The 21,382-nt window shown below is 42.0% G+C and overlaps 1 protein-coding gene and 1 long non-coding RNA gene across 2 annotated transcripts in view; one reads left to right on the top strand and one right to left on the bottom strand.

The window, feature by feature from the left end:
• LOC138675409 (protein NDNF-like) overlaps window positions 1-15,542 on the bottom strand; it is a 31,210-nt gene extending 15,668 nt beyond the window's left edge. The window contains exons 1-3 of the mRNA XM_069763556.1: window positions 15,376-15,542; window positions 15,133-15,293; window positions 5,314-5,498 (exon numbers count right to left, since the gene is read on the bottom strand). Coding sequence (XP_069619657.1) covers window positions 5,314-5,459 — 146 coding nt within the window. The 5' untranslated portion in view covers window positions 5,460-5,498; window positions 15,133-15,293; window positions 15,376-15,542. The remainder of the gene's footprint in view (window positions 1-5,313; window positions 5,499-15,132; window positions 15,294-15,375) is intronic.
• On the top strand, window positions 5,399-21,322 carry LOC138675410 (uncharacterized). Its single transcript, XR_011320679.1, has 3 exons — window positions 5,399-5,524; window positions 19,464-20,084; window positions 20,959-21,322. It is a non-coding gene; the product is annotated as an uncharacterized lncRNA (long non-coding RNA).
• The last annotated feature ends 60 nt before the right edge of the window (window positions 21,323-21,382 follow it).

The following is a 21,382-nucleotide window of genomic DNA, read 5'->3' as shown; positions in this document are numbered from 1 at the left end:
ACCTGCCCCCACATCCTGTACAGAGACAAAGACCCGCCCCCACATCCTGTACAGAGATAAAGACCCGCCCCCACATCCTGTACAGAGATAAAGACCCGCCCCCACATCCTGTACAGAGATAAAGACCCACCCCCACATCCTGTACAGAGATAAAGTCCCACCCCCACATCCTGGACAGAGATAAAGACCGGCCCGATATCCTGTACACAGATAAAGACCCGCCCCCACATCCTGTACAGAGACAAAGACCTGCCTCTTCCTGTACAGACACGAAGACCCGCCCCCACATACTGTAATCTGTTGTGGTGCCTCTGCTGCTAGTGACAGATTTCACCTGACACCAGGCAATGGACAGCATGTTAGACACTATCCACTCTAGCCAAGAGATGGTGATCCTGAACACAAATGTATAGCAAATGTGGTGCCAATATTCAAAAAGGGAACAAAAACTGAACTCGGAAACTATAGGCCAGTAAGCTTAACCTCTACTGTGGGTAAAATCCTGGAGGGCATTCTAAGGGATGATATACTGGAGTATCTGAAGAGGAATAACCTCATGACCCAGTATCAGCACGGGTTTACTAGGGACCGTTCATGTCAGACTAATTTGATCAGTTTCTATGAAGAGGTAAGTTCCGGACTGGACCAAGGGAACCCAGTGGATGTAGTGTATATGGACTTTTCAAAAGCTTTTGATACTGTGCCGCACAAAAGGTTGATACATAAAATGAGAATAATGGGGATAGGGGAAAATATGTGCAAGTGGGTTGAGAGCTGGCTCAGGGATAGGAAACAAAGGGTGGTAATTAATGGAGCACACTCGGACTGGGTAGCGGTTAGCAGTGGGGTACCACAGGGGTCAGTATTGGGCCCTCTTCTTTTTAACATATTTATTAATGACCTTGTAGGGGGCATTCAGAGTAGAATTTCAATATTTGCAGATGACACTAAACTCTGCAGGGTAATCAATACAGAGGAGGACAATTTTATATTACAGGATGATTTATGTAAACTAGAAGCTTGGGCTGATAAATGGCAAATGAGCTTTAATGGGGATAAATGTAAGGTCATGCACTTGGGTAGAAGTAATAAGATGTATAATTATGTGCTTAATTCTAAAACTCTGGGCAAAACCGTCAATGAAAAAGACCTGGGTGTATGGGTGGATGACAAACTCATATTCAGTGGCCAGTGTCAGGCAGCTGCTACAAAGGCAAATAAAATAATGGGATGCATTAAAAGAGGCATAGATGCTCATGAGGAGAACATCATTTTACCTCTATACAAGTCACTAGTTCGATCATTTAGAATACTGTGTACAGTTCTGGTCTCCGGTGTATAAGAAAGACACAGCTGAACTAGAGCGCGTGCAGAGAAGAGCGACCAAGGTTATTAGAGGACTGGGGGGTCTGCAATACCAAGATAGGTTATTACACTTGGGGCTATTTAGTTTGGAAAAACGAAGACTAAGGGGTGATCTTATTTTAATGTATAAATATATGAGGGGACAGTACAAAGACCTTTCTGATGATCTTTTTAATCATAGACCTGAAACCGGGAGAAGGGGGCATCCTCTGCGTTTGGAGGAAAAAAGGTTTAAGCATAATAACAGACGCGGATTCTTTACTGTAAGAGCAGTGAGACTATGGAACTCTCTGCCGTATGATGCTGTAATGAGTGATTCATTACTTAAATTTAAGAGGGGACTGGATACATTTCTGGAAAAGTATAATGTTACAGGGTATATACACTAGATTCCTTGATAGGGCGTTGATCCAGGGAATTAGTCTGATTGCCGTATGTGGAGTCGGGAAGGAATTTTTTTCCCCAATGTGGAGCTTACTCTTTGCCACATGTTTTTTTTTGCCTTCCTCTGGATCAACATGTTAGGGCATGTTAGGTTAGGCTATGGGTTGAACTAGATGGACTTATAGTCTTCCTTCAACCTTAATAACTATGTAACTATGTAACCTACATAATCATAATAATTCAGAATTGGATGAACCAAAATAGGTTTTTGTAAACTGGACAACCCCTTTAATTATCTATTGGTGGCCTCTGAAAAAATTGTGACTGAGCAAATTGGACACTGTTGTAGCTACAACTCTTCTAATGGACAGGAGTCACAATGGTTACACCACCCCCTCCGGTCAGACATTGGCGGCCTATCCTAGCAATATGTCATCAATGTCGTCTTTATCAAGACGACACCTTTAATACTTTGAGGAAGCTGAAGTGAAGCCATGGAAGCGCTGCCGCTGCCTCCATAGACCTCAATGACTGCAGTGATTTAGAAGTGATTTCCCGTTAGGGAAAAATGAACTTGATGCGGTGAAAGGGAACCAAACGGTTAATGTGGAGTTGGCGATTTTTCTCCTATTTGTTTGCATTTAGTTACTGGGAACAAGTGAGTAACCTTTGTCCTAACGCAGCCCTGAAAGTTATCACACGAAAACATCACCTCTGTGTGTGCCAAGGGGCACGGGAATGGCAGATGCCAATGTGCAACTTACGACTTGGGAAAGCTTCCAGAGAATATATCACCAGGTTATCTAATAAATACATTTGTGAAAAAAATATATGCAAATACTTATGTACAAACTTGTGCAAGAACATCTCAAATGTTTTGCAATAAGCTATGAACTTTGTATCAAAAGCTTTGTTTTGATAGTAGAAATGGTGGATTATGTCAACGTTACATGAAGGTTTCTTTGGAAGTCGGCGTGCAACTCCATCCGTAGCCGACACCGGAAACAGCATATGGGCGGGGGGACCGTGTGTCAATCAGACATTGATGACTTATCCTAAGAATAGGCCGTCAATGGTAAAGTCCCGGACCACCCCTTTAACACATCTCAGCCGGGTGCTCCTGCACTTGCTATGAGAGAGCCACTGCCAAGACTTCCCTGGATCCATTTGTTCTCCCTCCATGTGATCTCTCTCTGGATGAGAATGAAGGAGAACAAAAAAAGAAGGAGAACAAAAGGATCAGCTGTTGAAATTCAACAAACCGAATCCGCCTCTCGCCCAATATCATCTGTCGATCCTTCCGAAATCCGCTAGTTCAGATGACTTTTATACAGCATAATGTGTAGGTGGGCCTTTGGGGATTTCATGGCCACGTTAAACAATAAATCTAATTCTCCATTTAATCTATAATAACCTGTTCTGGCGACTCCCTGAGGAAGCCAAATTTCGGCGATACACCTAGGGATGTCTTTATCCCTCAAAAGAAAAAAGTTTCTTACAATTTAAGTCCCTTACCCTCTCCCCTGGATTAGTATTTATCCATTTTTCTTATTACTGGTACTGCTCATATCATATTTGATACTGTGCTATTTTTTCCATTATTGTTCTTGTGTATATATTTTCTTTTGTGCATTTCTTGGTCACATGTTTGCCTAACAGTTCCAGGTGGTCTTCCTTGGATATATACTGATGTCTCATTATTTGAGCTTAGACTGTTATTCTCATTGCGGAACATTGGTTTTAATTTATCTGTATCTGGTGTCTTTTGCATTACTAAATAAAAATACAACATGACTGTCCAAACAGTCTCTTTTTCTCCTTCTTATAACCTATTCTAGCGCGAGAGGTCCCTTCCAAGGGGTTTTTCCCCTCTAAACATTCTACAGCATGCCATTCCCAAAAATGCATTGGCTTTTAGCCCATGTGCCGTCACTCTTTATTGAGATGCATGGTGCGTCGGGGGAAGACCTATAACAAGTGTCATTAATGGAGAAGCTTGAGAATAAAAACCATGGATTCTTGCTACCTAAACTAAATGCCACTCATGAAAAATATGATACACTGCAATACCAGGCACAGTCTACGGACAAGAGTGGCGTTGTTTGTAGAAGCATTGTGCCCATAGGAGTGCCCAAGAGTTCCTGAAGCCGGTTGTGCACAAAATATAATGAACTCTACAAGGCACGCCAAGGAACTGCGGGTAATAAAGTGAACTGTTTATAGCCTTCTCCATTACATGGAAAGAGACAAAACAGACCTATTACTCATGACATCCGCCCTTTTCAGAGTCAGGTAATACAAGGACAGGACTGAGCTGGGACGAGTAGACTATTACTGTTGTCCTCGTGACGACAAACCCACCGCAGTGCTGAGAAGTTCACTGGAGGTGACACCACTCGAAGCCTTCATGTGGCCACAATAAAAACTTCATGTTACAGTAAGACAGAGATATAACATCAAGCTCCTCGGCCCCGATAAATAATCCTTCTCAGGACCCCCAGCGATCATTGATAGTACTCATAGGGGTAGTAGGACCCGGTACGGAACACAAGACGCCTTATAGTTGCAGCTCAACAATGATAGACTCATTCTACATATAATAAATTAACACATGTTGATTAAGGGTTTCCCTTCACTTTTATGGCATAATTATCACTTAAAGAGACACCAAGACTAGAGATGAAGGATAAAAGTTAGCAGAAGATAATCTTGTGCTCAATGTTTGCCAGTGGGACCTCCGCCAATCATCAGTGATAAAACAGCCCATTTAAAGTTAGACCACCGCTCTACCCAGTGTCATCTCAATCACAAGAGAATAGAAATTCAGCCACACATCATGGAAACGAAGCACAGTGCAATACAGATGTCGCCAGATGTGAACACACATCTATTTTATCATCTGGTCTTGTAACGAAAATAAAGTTCATTAATGTTATAGAGTATTATTATGATGGGGGGCAATCTAAATTTGGCAAACTTTTCCTGGAATGTTAGAGTTGGAAGGGACCGACAGGGTCGTCATGTCCAACCCCCTGCTCAATGCAGGATTCACTAAGCCATCTCAGACAGATGTCTGTCCAGCCTCTGTTTGAGATGGTGAGTTCTCCTTCAATGGAAGTCTTCAGGCAGATGTCTGTCCAGTCTCATTTTGAGATGGTGAGTTCTCCTTCAATGGAAGTCTTCAGGCAGATGTCTGTCCAGCCTCTGTTTGAGAAGGTGAGTTCTCCTTCAATGGAAGTCTTCAGGCAGATGTCTGTCCAGCTTCATTTTGAGATGGTGAGTTCTCTTTCAATGGAAGTCTTCAGGCAGATGTCAGTCCAGCCTCTGTTTGAAGACTTCCATTGAAGGAGAACTCACCACTTCACGTGGCAGCCTGTTCCACTCATTGATCACCCTCACTGTCAAAAAGCTTTTTTCTAATATCTAATCTGTATCTTCTCCCTTTCAGTTTCATTCATTGGACATCATCTGTCTGGAATAAGTATGATGATACCATCCACCTTGTGTCTGACTCATGTTACAACCCTAGACGAGACTATACGAGTGGCTGCTTACAATTCTTACCTGACTGGCTGGTCCAAGGGAAGAAATCCGTCCACTCTCTGTCCCACGGGAAGGGGCCTCCTGATATCTCCCAGATGATTAGAGTGGGCATGGACCATACAGCCCACAAGACCATAGAGAAAAAGGACTAGGACCACGTTCTCCATGACTGAAGAGTATTATGCTTGTACACACAGCAGTCCGCCCTGCAAAGAAATTTGACATATGTTAGGTATGAAGGTCTATAGCACAACATTTTATGTCCTGTGTATTGAACTAGAACACAATTCTTCCAGGGATAGACTTATTTCTATACATCTGTCAATGTAAGGCCGATTCATCATTGCTTTTTGCGCCGCTTGTGACTTTATTTGCATCATCTTCATTAATATATTTATTTTTTATTTATTTTCCTCATTTATGCAGCGCCATTAATTCCACAGCGCTTCACAGACATTATCGGCACTGTCCCCATTGGGGCTCACAATCTACATTCCTTATCAGTATGTTTTTGGAGTGTGGGAGGAAACCGGAGAAATCGGAAGAAACCCACACAAATAGGGAGAGAACATAAAAACTTGCAGATGTTGTCCTTGGTGGGATTTGAACCCAGGACCCCAGCGTTGCAATGCTAACCACTGAACCACCGTGCTGTCTATGGCAAATAATAATATTAGAAAATACCTCCAATTTAGAAACGTAGTATAGTTCTTCTGATTCGCTATGTGGCTTATCCAATGTGCAGGGCATTGCAGTAGCTTAGGTATCCATGGTTATGACCACAACTGTCACTATATGAGAGATCGTAACCATGGATACCTAAGCTACTGCAATGTCCTGCAGATAGGATATGACATAGCGAATCAGAAGAACTATACTACATTTATAATTGGAGGCATTTGCTAATATTACTATTATTACACCTACTACATATTAGGAAAGAATCTTGGAGATGGGAATATCCCTTTAAATATACTTGGTTTAGTTACTGTTACATTTTTGTTAAGCATTTTGGGTGGGAACTTGGTTTTCTAGATGTTTTAGTCCGATTCAAGAGTTGGGACTTTTCGAAATGTCGCTCAATTTTTACGCAATTGTACTCCATTACCCTGCTTCAATACAAAATCTGTATTTTTTTTCTGTGCAGTTAGAAACTAACGTCAGATATTTAAAAGCTTATTGCAAGGATTATGTGACTTTTTATTGGAAAAAGGAGGGAAAAAAAGCTAAAGAGACAAAATAAAATCTTTGATTTTGAGCCAATTTAAACATTCCGCGCAAATGTTGATGAATTTCGCACACAATCCGTCAATGCAAGAGAATACAAAAAAATACAAACTGTAAGTTCTGATTCATTATTTCCTTTTATTAATGTATTGTATTGGAGAATAAAGTGGTCAAAGAAAACTGACACTTGGATTAGAATACCAATGTAAATCAACGCGTGAAAAAATAGTCACATATAGAAAGAAATTTGTGCTTCCAGCTCATCTCTCAAATGCTTATGTAGATTCATGGAAAGCGCTCTGATGAAAAATCCCATTTGGGAAGGAGTGGATGGGACCTGGAAAGTTAGTGAAAATCCAGCTCTTGATTTCCAGTGTGAACAAAAACAATAAAAAAATATTGCAATTAAAATCGTAGAAACATTTAAAAAATAGGACATCGTGGAGATAGTAGCAAAAACCTACGCGTTTCGAACCTGAATTTTTGTGCGGTTCTTAATCATGGCAGTTTTTGTTTTTATTCACACTGGAAATCAAGTGCTGGATTTCACTAATTTTCCAAGTGAAAAAAGTGCAGTTTTAAGTTGTATAAATACAAGAAATGACAGCACAATCATCGTTAAAGAGCCATAAAAAGGACTAATTGCTATAATTAAGACAAATTGGAATTAGGCTCCACCCATACTACGCCCCTGATTATCTAAGTTACACCCCCGAGCACCCAAAGCTCTTTATTTCCTATTGTCGGTAGTTACTTACTAAGGAAACAACTGATGTGTGCCATTCTTACCGCAGTGAAGATCCAACTTAGCTTTTTGACATGGGTAATGTTAGCAATTTAAGAAAAGAGAAACTAACTTAAGAATGATGCTGTTCTTTTACACTAGATTGGAATAAAAGTTGTTTTTCTTTTGACTAAGAATATGTTTTTAGGGACATGTTCTCCGAGACTGGGATATTGTTAGCTTTTCCATCGATTATTAACTTATACAATTTTTAGTAGCTAGCTATAGGAGAGATTCCCTATTCAAGACCCTCAACTATTAGACAGAGCAGAAAACAATTATTAGGACCATCTCTGAATGACCCGATTTCTCCTTGTATTACATAACGAGCTCTGTGATTTTAATTGGAAATGTGTAATACTTCATTTTTACTGTGGGGGCACTGCAGGAAAATGTAACAATTGGTTCTTGCACATAGCTGATCGTTGTAGATTTGAGCAGGAAGTCACTATGTGATGATGTAGTTATCAGAGTACCGAGGTGGACAACCCCTTTAGCTGATGTGTTTTGGTATGGACATATTGCCAATATAAAATATGCCTGAAATTTTTCTGACCAGCAACAAACACTGTGGCCATAATGAGGGATTTGTAGTGGTTGTTGCTTAGCTTTTCTGCCTGAGAAATATCTGCAGAGCTAATACCAGGTTTATAAGAACCCTTGGAAAAAGAGTCTAATTTTTCGCTTTCAATTTTTCCTTCTCGCCCCCCAAGGGCTATAACTTTTTACATTTTTGGTTGATAATGTTGTATCGGGGCTTTTTTCTGGGGGCTAAGAGATGTTTTTATCATTACCATTTTGGAAACTATACATCTTTCTCATCTCCTTTGATTCCATTTTATTGTGAGGCAAAGTGACCAGAAAACAGCAATTCTGACATCTTGAATTTTTCTTCATTTCGACATTCACCATGTTGGATAAAAGTTATGATATTTTACTAAATTTGACACTAACGTATGCAGCAGTACCACATATGTACATGTTTTTTATTTTTTTAGATTCAATTAACATTTTGGAAAAAAAGGGATATATGAATATTTATCATTTTAAAAAATATTTTTCATTTTCTTTTTCTGTTTTTTTTTCTTTGGTCCAACTATGGGACCACAACCAGGGATCACTTGATCTCTTGTACAATATACTACAGCACAGTTATATTGTAGTGTATTATAACATTACCTATCTCCTAGGAAGCCCAGCCAGAGCTTCATGGGTGTTCCAACATGGTAAAAAACAGGGCATTGTTTGGCAATGCACCCCACAATCTTGATGCAGGATGGCTGATGGAAGGAACTAGAAAAATCTTCACCTATTTCCAACACCTTAAATGCCACAACTGGCATTCAAGAGGCTAATCTGCCGTGATCAGAGTCAGCTCGCAGCAGTTATACTCCAGTGCCAGTTGTATAACCCAGCCAACATCTGTGCTGTATGCGGCAGGCTCAGCTCTTGAGCCCGCTGTATAAACACAGTACATATGTAAAATTCAGTATGTCCATAGAAAAGAGAGCGGATTGGCACATACCGTCCCGTGCAACAAAATCCTTTATTGTGGATTTTGTTGCACGGGACGGTATGTGCCAATCCGCTCTCTTTTCTATGGACATACAGATTCTTTTTCTTTGGAAGTGGCACCCGTAATCCCTGGTGTGTGCGCAGCTTCATCAACCCAAGGTCATACAGCTGTGCCTTTGTCCTGCTTCTCTTCTAACATATGTAAAATTCAGCTACCTGAAACCTGGGCAGATTGGGTCATCTGTGTGTCGTAAGCTCCGGCACGTCCTGCCCCTGAGTATCTGATTAACATTTCTAATAGTTTGAGGTGAGACATTGATATATATCGTTGTGCCCTTGAAAATTATACTCTTATAGGGGACATGGGATGGGTGGTAAATTATTTTTCATGGAGTTCTTAAATGCAACAATACGTCTTTTATGGCTTCCGGGTATATTATATGAAATATCAATGTGCTGAAAATATGAAGATCTTGTTCTGTTCTTCAAAAACTTGATAAGTGATATTACTTGTTCCCTTCGTGCTGGAGCAGTTTCCATGGAAATCGACAAATAATTCAGAAGCTCGTCTCATTAGTCAGCCATATAACAAAAGGCTCCTGATAAGAAACGGAAATGATTTTCCGAGCGTAGATTTGTGTCGCAGTGCAGCGTTTCAGCCCTGATTGTGCTTTTCATGATACATTCTTGTTAAGAAGCTCAGGTGTGACCAGAGGCCACCTGCCAACTTCCAACCGCACCCATGGCCCATCAATGGCCCTGTCAGAGCTTGCAGGAGGTTTATTAAAGGTTTATTAAAAATGCAATAGATAGAACAGAGTGTTATGGTGGAAATATACTGTGACTTGAAAGCAGAAGAGTCTTGAACGCCATGGAGGAAAATTATCATTGGTGTTTCATACACTATAACATGCTCTAAAATATAAAATGTACCCCCCAAAAGTGTGTTCCTGGGTCAGAAAACAGCTGATAATGTACACCCACTTTGTAAACTATAAAACAAAAATCAACCTTTTTTTTTGCGTAAACAAGGCCTGATCCAAATTTTGCTAGAAAATTGGAATGCAGACATTGATAAATCCCTCTCCTCCATGAATTTTTACACTAAAAAGTGTGGTTTGTATTCACCCTTTAACACCAAAGTTACGATCTGCATAAAAAGTTTACTATACAGTACTGAGCAAAAGTTTTAGGCAGATGCGGAAAAAAAAAAATGCTTTATGGTAAGAATTCTGGATTCTATAAAAAAAAATATTGAAGTTAAAAATATAGAAATAAAAATATAAAATATGGAAGTTTTATATTCATATTCATCAATTAACAAAGCGTAAAGTGAATGAACAGAAGAAAAATCTCAATCTAATATTAAGATTTGGTGTGACCAGTCTTTGTCTTCAAAACAGCATCAATTCTAGGTACAGGTGCACAAGGTCAGGGATTTTTTAGGATTACTGTATAGTTAAGGTACCGTCACATTAAGCAACGCTGCAGCGATATAGACGATGCCGATCGCTGCAGCGTCGCTGTTTAGTCGTTGTGTGGTCGCTGGAGAGCTGTCACACAGACAGCTCTCCAGCGACCAATGATGCCGAAGTCCCCGGGTAACCAGGGTAAACATCGGGTTACTAAGCGCAGGGCCGCTCTTAGTAACCCGATGTTTACCCTGGTTACCATTGTAAATGTAAAAAAAAAACAAACACTACATACTTACATTCCTGTGTCTGTCGCGTCCCCCGGCGTCAGCTTCCCTGCACTGTGTAAGTGCCGGCCGTAAAGCAGAGCGGTGACGTCACCACTGTGCTCTGTTTTACGGCCGGCCGGCGCTGACACAGTGCAGGGAAGCTGACGCCGGGGGACGTGACAGACACCGGAATGTAAGTATGTAGTGGTTTTTTTTTTACATTTACAATGGTAACCAGGGTAAATATCGGGTTACTAAGCGAGGCCCTGCGCTTAGTAACCCGATGTTTACCCTGGTTACAAGTGAAGACATCGCTGGATCGGCGTCACACACGCCGATTCAGTGATGTCAGTGGGTGATCCAGCAACGAAATAAAGTTCTGGCCTTCTAGCTCCGACCAGCGATGACACAGCGGGATCCTGGTCGCTGCTGCGTGTCAAACACAACGATATCGCTATCCAGGACGCTGCAACGTCACGGATCGCTATCGTTATCATTCTAAAGTTGCTCAGTGTGAAGGTACCTTTAGGTGTGTAAGTAAACAATTATACCAAACAAGTGATAATGATCAGCATTTTCAAATGTAGTTGGGAATACAGTCATTAACTTAAAAAGAAACATGTATGAGACTTAAAGCTGGGTGAGGAACAGCCAAACTCTGCTACAAAAGGTGAGGTTCTGGAAGACAGTTTCTTGTCACTGGTCATACACCCTTCCAAGACTAAGCACAACAAAAGACACAAGGTAGTTATACTGCATCAGCAAGGTCTCTCCCAGGCAAAGATTTCAAAGCAAAGTGGAGTTTAAGATGTCCTGTTCAAGCTCTTTTGAAGTTGCACCAATAAATGGGCAATATTAACAAACTAAGACGCATTAGTCATCCAAAGAAATTTAGTGCAGCAGATGAAAGACATTTCATGATTACTTCCCCTCAAAAATCGGAAGATGTTCAGCAGTGCCATCAACTTAGAACTGAAAGGAACCAATGGGACCCAGCTATACCTATCTATGGTTCGGAGAAGTCTGGCCAGAAGTGGTCTTCATGGAAGAATTGTGGCCAAAACCCCATACCTTCAACTTTTAAAGAAGGCAGTGTAACTAAACTGTGCACAATAACATTGGAACTGAGGTGCAGAAAACTGGTAGCAGGTGATCTGGACTGAGGAGCGAAAATGTGACTTAATATTACCACAACTGCAAAACAGTTGGGACACTGAAATCTATAGAAAACAAAAATACAATGATATGAACATCTGTTATAGCCATATTTTATGCAAAACCGAACACAGAGAAGAAGGTAAACGTTAGGCATTTCTTTTACAATTTTTTTTTTTTAATTAGCTCAAATTTTTTTTGGCAGCAACATAGCTGGTTCTGGACCATGTCTACCATTGTGTAACATTGGGCTCTTCTTTTTACAACAGTTTGTAAATATCTGAGAAGTGAGGAGACCCTTCTTTTTAGGAAGTTTTAGGAGAACAATGTTCTTCCAGTCTTGTTTGATGTAGGATTCTCACCAGAGCCGGCTCCAGGTTTTTGAGGGCCCCGGGCGAAAGAGTCTCAGTGGGCCCCCCCTTTAACACATACCCCGATTCATGATCGCATATAAACACAGCCATGTAGTATATAACACTGCCCACGTAGCATATAGCAGCCCACGTAGTATATAGCAGAGCAGCCCACGTAGTATATAGCAGCGCAGCCCACGTAGTATATAGCAGCGCAGCCCACGTAGTATATAGCAGCGCAGCCCACGTAGTATATAGCAGCGCAGCCCACGTAGTATATAGCAGCGCAGCCCGCGTAGTATATAGCAGCGCAGCCCACGTAGTATGTAGCAGCGCAGCCCACGTAGTATATAGCAGCGCAGCCCACGTAGTATATAGCAGCGCAGCCCACGTAGTATATAGCAGCGCAGCCCATGTAGTATATAGCAGTGCCACTCACTCAGGCACTGGAAGGACTAGGAGCTCCTCCTGAATCTGCCTCGTAACTTCAGCAGCACAGCAGCCAGCCAGGGGCGGATATCAGAGCAGAGAACGTGCTCTCTCCGCCCACAAACAATGTCACACTGGCTGCCTTCTCTTAACCCCTATGTGTGCCTGCCTGGCTGCACTGACTGAGTGAGAAGATGCTTGTGTCAGAGCTGGCACATAGGGGTTAAGAGAACGCAGCCAGCAGTGACTTTGTGGGCGGAGAGAGCACGTTATCTCCTGCTCTGCTCTCCCAGCTGTATCTGACAGCTAAGTGGGCCCCCCTCTCTCCCCAGGGCCCCGGCATTTGCCCGCTGTGCCGGGTGCTGACGCCGGCCCTGATTCTCACTACTCCACAATTTGGAGTCTATTTGCCAGGTTTTTGATTGATAATACGCCAAATGTTTTATATTGCTGAAAGATCTAAAACTGCAGGTGGCCAGCTCATCACCTTAAGCTTCTTCTGCAGAGCCGTGCTGTTGTGGTGGATGTAGTATGTGGCTTGGCATTGTTTGGCATACAACCAATGTCATTAAGGCTATTTGCACACTAGCATTCGGCATGGCTGCGGAGGGTAGCGCACTTCCTCCGTGAAGCCCTGCCCACTGCCGCGCCTCTTTATTCAGCTCCGCCTATGGCTGCATGCATCCCGCGTACCCTATCTTTAACATTGGGTACGCTGGCCATTTGGATGTATGCGGATGCCTCCGCATGTGTCATTTTCACGCTGCGCTGACCGCAAAAAATGCAACATGTTGTGTTCAGCGCAGGTCGGCGCAGCGTGAAAACGACGCATGTGGAGGCATCCGCATACATCCGCATGGCTAGCGTACCCAATGTTAAAGATAGGGTACGCAGGATGCATGCAGCCATAGGCGGAGCTGAATAAAGAGGCGTAGCAGTGGGCAGGGCTTCACGGAGGAAGTCCGCAGCCATGCCAAACGCTAGTGTGAAACTAGCCTAAGAACTATCTTCAGCATAAATAACAAGGGTTCCTGGAAGTGTTGATATGGACCCTACAGAGCCCCGATCTCAACATCAGGTATGTGTGGGATCACATGAAGACATAAGCGATAGCCACAGATTTGTGGATCTGTGGTTAGTTCATCAAGATGTTTGGAATAACCTTCCTGCAGAGTTCCTTCAAAAACTGTGTGCAAGTGTTCCTAGAAGAAGTGATGATGCGTCAAAGGCAAAGGGTGGTCACCAAATATTGAACCGATTTAGATTTCGGTTTTGTTCATTCACCTTGCATTTTGCTAATTGACAAAAATATACTATTAACACTTCTATATTTTTATTTAAGTATTCTTTTTACTATTAAAAACACTGGACGAGCTCGTTGAAAAATTTGCCTTTATCAACTTAGCTAACGTTGGTTTTCTTTAGTTTTTCCAATTGCAGATTATTGCATAATGTAAAAGAACAGTGAAGACTACATGTCCTAGAACACACAAAATACACCTACAAAATAGAAGCTTTGAAGTCTGCAGAATTGCTACAGCAGCTTCCAATTATAATGTAGACTATGTAAAATCTTTACAAAGCTACATATTTTTTTTTTTTATATAAGAAGGTTTGTACTAAAGTGAATGGTCACCTTTAAGGTTAAGGAAATCTGGATGGAAAAATTAGGGAAAAATTGCACTGGTCTCATAAACGTGTTAAAACAACCCCGAAAATCATCAATTGTCATCTGCTTTTATCTTGCATTTTTTCAATGATTTTTTCCATGAAATCTACAAGATCCCTGTGGTTTTATATTAAAAAAGTATATTGTTGCAAGCAGTGTTGGACTGGAGTGATAAGGGTCCACCAGTTACCAACACCAGGGTTCCATTTTTCAGCTACGGCCAAATGTGACATTATCCTCAATCACAAATTTATATAACTATGGACTGGGTAGATTGATAAATGAATAAGATGCCGCCTTTGTCTGTACATAGAGAATTAAGTATATTATGCCAGGAACTACTCAAATAAGAAGGTGATGACCCATTTTTGCACAGCGGCCCACCGGAGGATTCTCCAGTGGGCCAGTCCAAGCCTGGTTGCAAGAGCACTGTATGCACAAGATTTATAAGAAAATGTATTGGTCAAGGGCACCAAATTTTGGTTACGACAACTAGACTATTTATGGCTCTTTGGCTTAAGATAATGGGGCACATATACAGTTACTGTGGTGCAAAATATTGGTGCAAACAATACCCGCTAATTAGTTTAACGCTAGAAGAGACAAAAGGGGTAAATGATCCGTTGTATCAATTACTTGGACACAAACAGAAGGGTCCCTTTGATTATTATAGGGTTCAAATTTTTAGCACGATAGAAAAAGTTCGGAGTTATTCGACCCCAATTAATGAAGCCTGACGGAACGGATCACTTATTCCGTTTGTCTGTCCTAAAAATGGAATATCCATACGGACGTGTGAACTAATTGGGCCAAAGTTTTTGGCACATTTGCCGACAATCTAAACTTATATACTGGCGTGTGCCAAATAAATCTCTCCATTTTTAAGCACCTCGATGTAGAATTAGCAAGATTAGAAAAAGAGAAATAGCAAATTTGCCGCATTGATCCAGATTTTCGAAAAATCGGTGATGCCCTTTAAGCTGCCATTTTGCTATCAGTCTAAGAAAAAGAAAACTTTTTGTCTTACCTGGGAAGGTCTGTTGTCCAGTGGCCGTATACTCTGTAGTATGTGCCGTGACTCTGTCCAATGGATATCCTGCTGCGTCTAGTTACCTGTTCCATGTATTCGAGCACACACAGAAATGTAGCAATGTTCCCCTGATGCGGCCGCGCCCCGTGTAGACACACCTGCAGGTTTGCATGCAATCAGTAAAAATCTACATATGATAAAAACAGGAATGCTGGCCTGCATAATAAGTATGTACTGAACCTCGGATATATTTAACCCATGTATGGTAAGGCACAACCAGTCTTAGAAGTGCACATATCGTTTAAGAAGTCGCCATGTCCGATGACCATATTACATAATGCGGCGGTAGAACTTGCTGTTAATTATGTGGTTGGTCAAGGACAATAAAAGGATAAGTACTATAGGCACTGGCGCAGCAGTCGCTGAGAAGCACTGGGTTAAAGTATGTGTTTGATGTGGAGGTATTAAATGGTTGTATGGTTGTAAAAGCAAAGTTTAAACACTTGTGTTAAAACTAGTTCAGATGCTTGAGGGCATGAAAGATGAAGAACTGCAGAGAGCGAGCACCTGTGCTATAGGAAATATCACATACAGAAAGGCGGGTGTCGATAAGAACATAATCTTACCGAAGCCAAAAAAATGACATGCGCCTAAAGGCGCCCACACGCGTGGTGATGTGATATGCGTAAAGAATCTCATAATCATTCTTAAAGAACTGGAAGAAAGTCAAAAATAAGGCTTCGAATTTTTTTGGAAGTGTTCAAAAATAGAAAGTTTTTCATGCAGAAACTGCTTCCAGAAATCCTTCCTTTTCTGGTATGTGCACAACACGTCTTTTTCAGGTAGATTCCGCCACGGAAACCCTATCAGAAAACAATCAAAAAATGAACATAAGCATTTCTATGTAAAAAATGACCTGCTGTGCACATATTCAGGCTTTTTTTTAAATATCTTTTAACCACTTCAGGTTACTAAAAATTGTAAAGTGGTTAAAAAAACTGGCATGTCCATTCGTCTACTATTTTCCATTCGAATGGCACTCTGTAGTTAGTCAACGTGAAAGCTCAAAAGCGGTCCGGACATCTTTTAGAGTATTATGAAAAAGTTTTTGCATGAGTTTTTCTTTTCCTGTATTTGAAAAGTCTTGATTGGACAGAAATTAGTTTGAAGAGGTTTCCGTTCAGGATCCACTTCATAGAAGTTAAATGCACTTTTCTTCCCCCCCCTCCTCCACTAGGCGTTTTTCAAAACCTTTTCCAGAAATAAAATGCTCAAAAACTCCTCATATGAACAAAAAGAATGGATTTCCCCTAAAAAAAAATGAATTGGAAGAGTTTCCAAAGAGTTTTTGCATATGATTTCGGGGAGGATCCACTCAAAAACTCCTTAATTTGCATAATCTAATCCAGCTAGGCTCTATATGCAATATATTAAAGGGATGGTCCAAGATTAGATAAAGATGGCTACTTTTTCCCCCCAAAAAAACAGCACCCCTGCTGTCTATGGGTGGTGACTGGCATTGCAGCTCGGCTTTATTGAAGTGAAGGGATCTGAGGTGTAATACCGCACAAAACCTATGGATATGTTTGGAGCTGTCTTTGGAAGAAAGCAGCCATATTTTTTTTAAACATTGTACTACCGCCTTAAGGTTTCAAAACAGATCTGTCACCAGATTTCACAATAGAAACTGCAAAACATGACTGAATAGATCTCTGTCTAATCCTCAAATTAAAATAAGTCCTGCCAATATGCCTCAAAAGTGTCCTTTTGGCAACACTTGAGACAGTATGAGTCAACATACCTTTTATGCAGAAGCATCTTGTAAAAAAAAAGTGCACCATGTGGAATACATCAGTCTTTTTCTATAACAGTAGTCAATAGGTGACTAAAGAGAGGCAATCCCTACATGTGTTACGGCTGTCGAACAGCCACAAGACATGCAGCGGCAGGGACCCAAACATATTTTTCGAGCACGCCAAAGACATTCGGTTAGCACCCGAGCATGCTCAGATAACACCTCATCCCAGCACGTTCGCTCATCACTAGTGTAGACCTCACATCAAAAGCGCTGCAGCCAATCAGTGAGCTCAGCAGCTCATGCTGAAAAGTCAGCCAGAGTACTGAGCTCAGTGATTGGCTGCAGCGCAGTCATCGTTATGGCAATGCCATAGACAACTACAGGCAATTGACTCCACTAAATACAGCTTTTTTTAAAACTGCAGCCGGAAGGGAGGTTGGTAGGGATTTTCTGAAACTGGAAACCCCCTTTAACTATTAAAGCTAGTTTGAATATGCTTTCTTATGTTAGAGCATGTTACCGCCAAATTTTATTTTTCCAGTTGCCAAAACTCAAAAATATTAACCATTTTGGCTTATAGGACCAGTTAAAGAATAAAATAGACCCATAGCTATCCGATGACAGCAGATTTTTGCCCATCTCCACTGTCTCTAAAGCTGAGAGTGCTCTCCATATGCATAAGCCGGACTCATGACTAGGAGTCCTCTAAATTTTTAGATGGCTAATATTCACCCAGTGGAACATTTTTGTGCCATTTTGGTTACTGCGAGTACAGACCCGCAGCTGTAATATGTTGCCCTTACAAGGAACAGTATATTGAGCTATGCTTTATTCATCAATAGTCATATGCCATTTATAATACTGATGTCTACCATCATGCCCGTCTAATAGATACATAACATCTGTGCCAAATTTGATGGGGCTGTCCGACTCCTAATTTTTCAGAAACAGTCCTGGCAAATTTATAGTGTCGCGGGCCAAAGTTTACCCGCAAATGGGATTGAGTCGTGGACTAAAGAGTCCCTAAATTGCAAACACCAATGGTATCAATACTGGTGGCAACAAGTTCACTACCAGTAGCCCCATTATTTACCCCCCAGGCCATATATATATATATCTGCAGCGCCCCAGAGACCTGGTCGTTGCAGTATAGTGCTCTGCCACTAAGGGGAGCAGCGGTACGTCTGATGGCACTAAGGAGTTCTCCTGACCAGGTATCACCAGAACACATTACACTTCACAGTCCGGCCACTAGGGGGAGAAAAAGGCTTTATTTATTGGGCCACTCCTCACACTGGTAAAACTAGGGGCTGGGGAGGAAGTTAGTCAGAAACTGACTGGGTTGGAACCAGGCAACATCCCGTGGCAGGGGGTGTTGCGGGGAGAAGACGCAGGGGGGTCCCTGTCAGGCGTGGGAACCTGGCAGGTACCTAGCGAACAGAACATAACGTAACGGAACCGCGCCTGCACACCTTGCGGCGGTATCCTAAGAGAGAGACGAGAAGGGAAGAATATTGTGGAACAGTGTAAACGAGATCAGCACAAAGGAGAGCCAGTAAGAGTCGTGCCGAGAGAGGAAGGCAACATCTTACTGAGGCGCGTAGTCGGTGGCCGGATCACCGTAGGAGTAACTGACTTCAGGCCTTACTTCAAATTCCGCTGGACAGTTAATCATAGGTTGGCTGTCTACCTTACTACACCTACGAAGACATAGGGGGCGACATTGGGAGAGGGGCGTCTCTAGGGTCCCGGAAGACCTCCAAGCCTTCCCGTCAAACGGGTGGCGCCCTAGCCAAAATATACCTGGGGGACGTTAGAAACTAGCAACATCTGGAACCAAAGAACGAGAAAGAGAGAGAAAGCTGTAGAGAACGAACAGAGGAGAACAGCAGTTGTGAGGACTATTCCGAATGCTCAGCAGGGTAGCACTACAACACACAGGCGCTATTGGTAGGCAACGATTTCTATCTGCGAGGGAAACTCTGGATGTGCCCATCGGACCGGCCGGTCTCTGATAGCCCTGTTAAACGTACTCTGGATTGAGGATCCTGAAGTCTTCAGTAAAGAGGTAAAGAGACTGCAACCTTGTGTCCTCATTATTGACTGCACCTCACACCATCACCATCCACCTTACTGGGAAGCCCTGGGGACATACTTCACCTGAAGGTATACCATCCAGCTGCTATTCCATCACCCCAGCAGACCCCACAGCAGCGTCGGTCGCCCTGACCGAACACCACAGGTGGCGTCACGAACCCCTGACAGACTGTACCAAAACCCTTATTGGACGCCCCTTAGCAGGGTCACGACCGGGTCCAGCCACCGTGACAACCGCGTAACCGAGCAGAAAGGACCGGTACCGAGTGACCTGTGGCCCTGTGTCTGGGGACGCTCCATATCCGCATATGTTTTATATCTATTTCCTTCTGAGCACCACCGACTGGACGGTTGAGCGCCCATTCTCCACTACCATATGTTTTATTAGTTATTTTATTTATATAGCGCCATCTTATTCTGTATCTCTTTACAGACATTATCATCACTGTCCCCATTGGGCTCACAATCTAAATTCCATATCAATATGTCTTTGGAGTGTGGGAGGAAACCGGAGAACCAGGGGGAAACCCATGGAGAACATGCAAACTCCTCGCAGATGTTGTCCTCGGTGGGATTTGAACTCAGGACCCCCAGCGCTGCAGTGCTAACCACCGAGCCACCGTGCTGCCCATACAATGAGGTGATGGCTTTATTTTCTGAATGTTGATGTGATAGACGCCTAAAGCAGTGTTCTAGCTGAAAATGTCACATATTTCAAGAATGACAGCTATAAATACGTTTTACTGTTGTGTTCAAGAATGTTTGACAGCATGAACCCACGCCAAGACATCGAGCTCGCATCCTAAATCTCTTGGACTCCTTACTGAAACAGAGCCGTACTTCTCCAGAACGGACACTGAAATGCCGAACCTATATGCCGACGTCGTCAGGATTTACCGTCGTTAGCTTCTTAGACAATAATGAGAAATCAGGCGGAAACTTGACGGACTGGAGGATCGTCCAAAGCTGATCTTATTTTTTGGGGGGAGGAGCGGTCAACATGATGTCATTGATAAATGTCATAACCTTCACCAATCTCAGAACACCCTTTACGGTAATTTTTACATAGATGTATACTTTTTAAGCTAAAATTACTCAACTAATATGACAAGTAATACTTCCATACAATGAGCCTGTAATAAAGCCATTTAATGCCCACATAAACCACCACGCACATACCACTGAGTATCTAAATACCACCATATTGTGCCCATATATATCACTGCTATATATTATTTACAAAATACAACCGCTGGATTACCGTTAAAATTAATTCAGTGTCCAATTAATACGATCATATACTCCCTTCATATCATACTGCAAATACAGATCACATACTACTTCTATACAGTGTCAAAATAATACTGGCTACATACAGCCTACATAGTGCTACCATACAGTACCTAAATATTATGCAGTCTTCAGATATTACTCCCTTTAAAGTGAACCTGATAGCTGAATTGTGCTGCTCGAACCACGGGCAGCACAAATCAGATTTTTGATCTGTTATTGCAGCCATGTATTATTATTAATATTATTATGCTTTGCTTATATAGTGCTATCATATTCCATAGCACTTTACATACAGTGGCTTGCAAACGTATTCACCCCCTTGGCCTTTTACCTATTGTGTTATATTAAAACCTGTGTTTAAATACTTTTGTAATCCAAATTGTGTGTGATGCATCAGCACTAAATAGTTGGTGAAGTGATGTGAGAAAAATATAGGCATAAATTGAATTTATGGGATCAAATAACTAAAAATTGGCATGTGCATATGTATTCACCTCTTTTGCTATTAAGCCCTCAAAAATTTCTGGTGCAGGCAATTACCATCATAAGTCCCATGCTTAGTGAAAGGAAGTCCACCTGTGTGCGATCTAAGTGTCACATGTCGGTCACTATATACACTTTACCTTTTCTGAAAGGCCACAGAGGCTGCAAACACCATTAACAGGAGGCGCCACTAACCAAAGAGCATGAAGACCAAGGAGATCTCCAAACACCACCATGAAGACCAAGGAGATCTCCAAACACCACCATGAAGACCAAGGAGACCTCCAAACACCACCATGAAGACCAAGGAGATCTCCAAACACCACCATGAAGACCAAGGAGATCTCCAAACACCACCATGAAGACCAAGGAGATCTCCAAACACCACCATGAAGACCAAGGAGACCTCCAAACACCACCATGAAGACCAAGGAGATCTCCAAACACCACCATGAAGACCAAGGAGATCTCCAAACAAGTCAGGGACAAAGTTATTGAGAAGTAGAAGTCAGGGTTGAGTTATAAAAAATATCCCAATCTCTGATCATCCCCGGAGCACCATCAAATCCATTATCA

The sequence above is a fragment of the Ranitomeya imitator genome, chromosome 4, assembly GCF_032444005.1.
Source record: "Ranitomeya imitator isolate aRanImi1 chromosome 4, aRanImi1.pri, whole genome shotgun sequence".
In the NCBI taxonomy this organism is placed as follows: Eukaryota; Metazoa; Chordata; class Amphibia; order Anura; family Dendrobatidae; genus Ranitomeya; species Ranitomeya imitator.
This window is presented reverse-complemented; position numbering and strand designations above follow the sequence as displayed.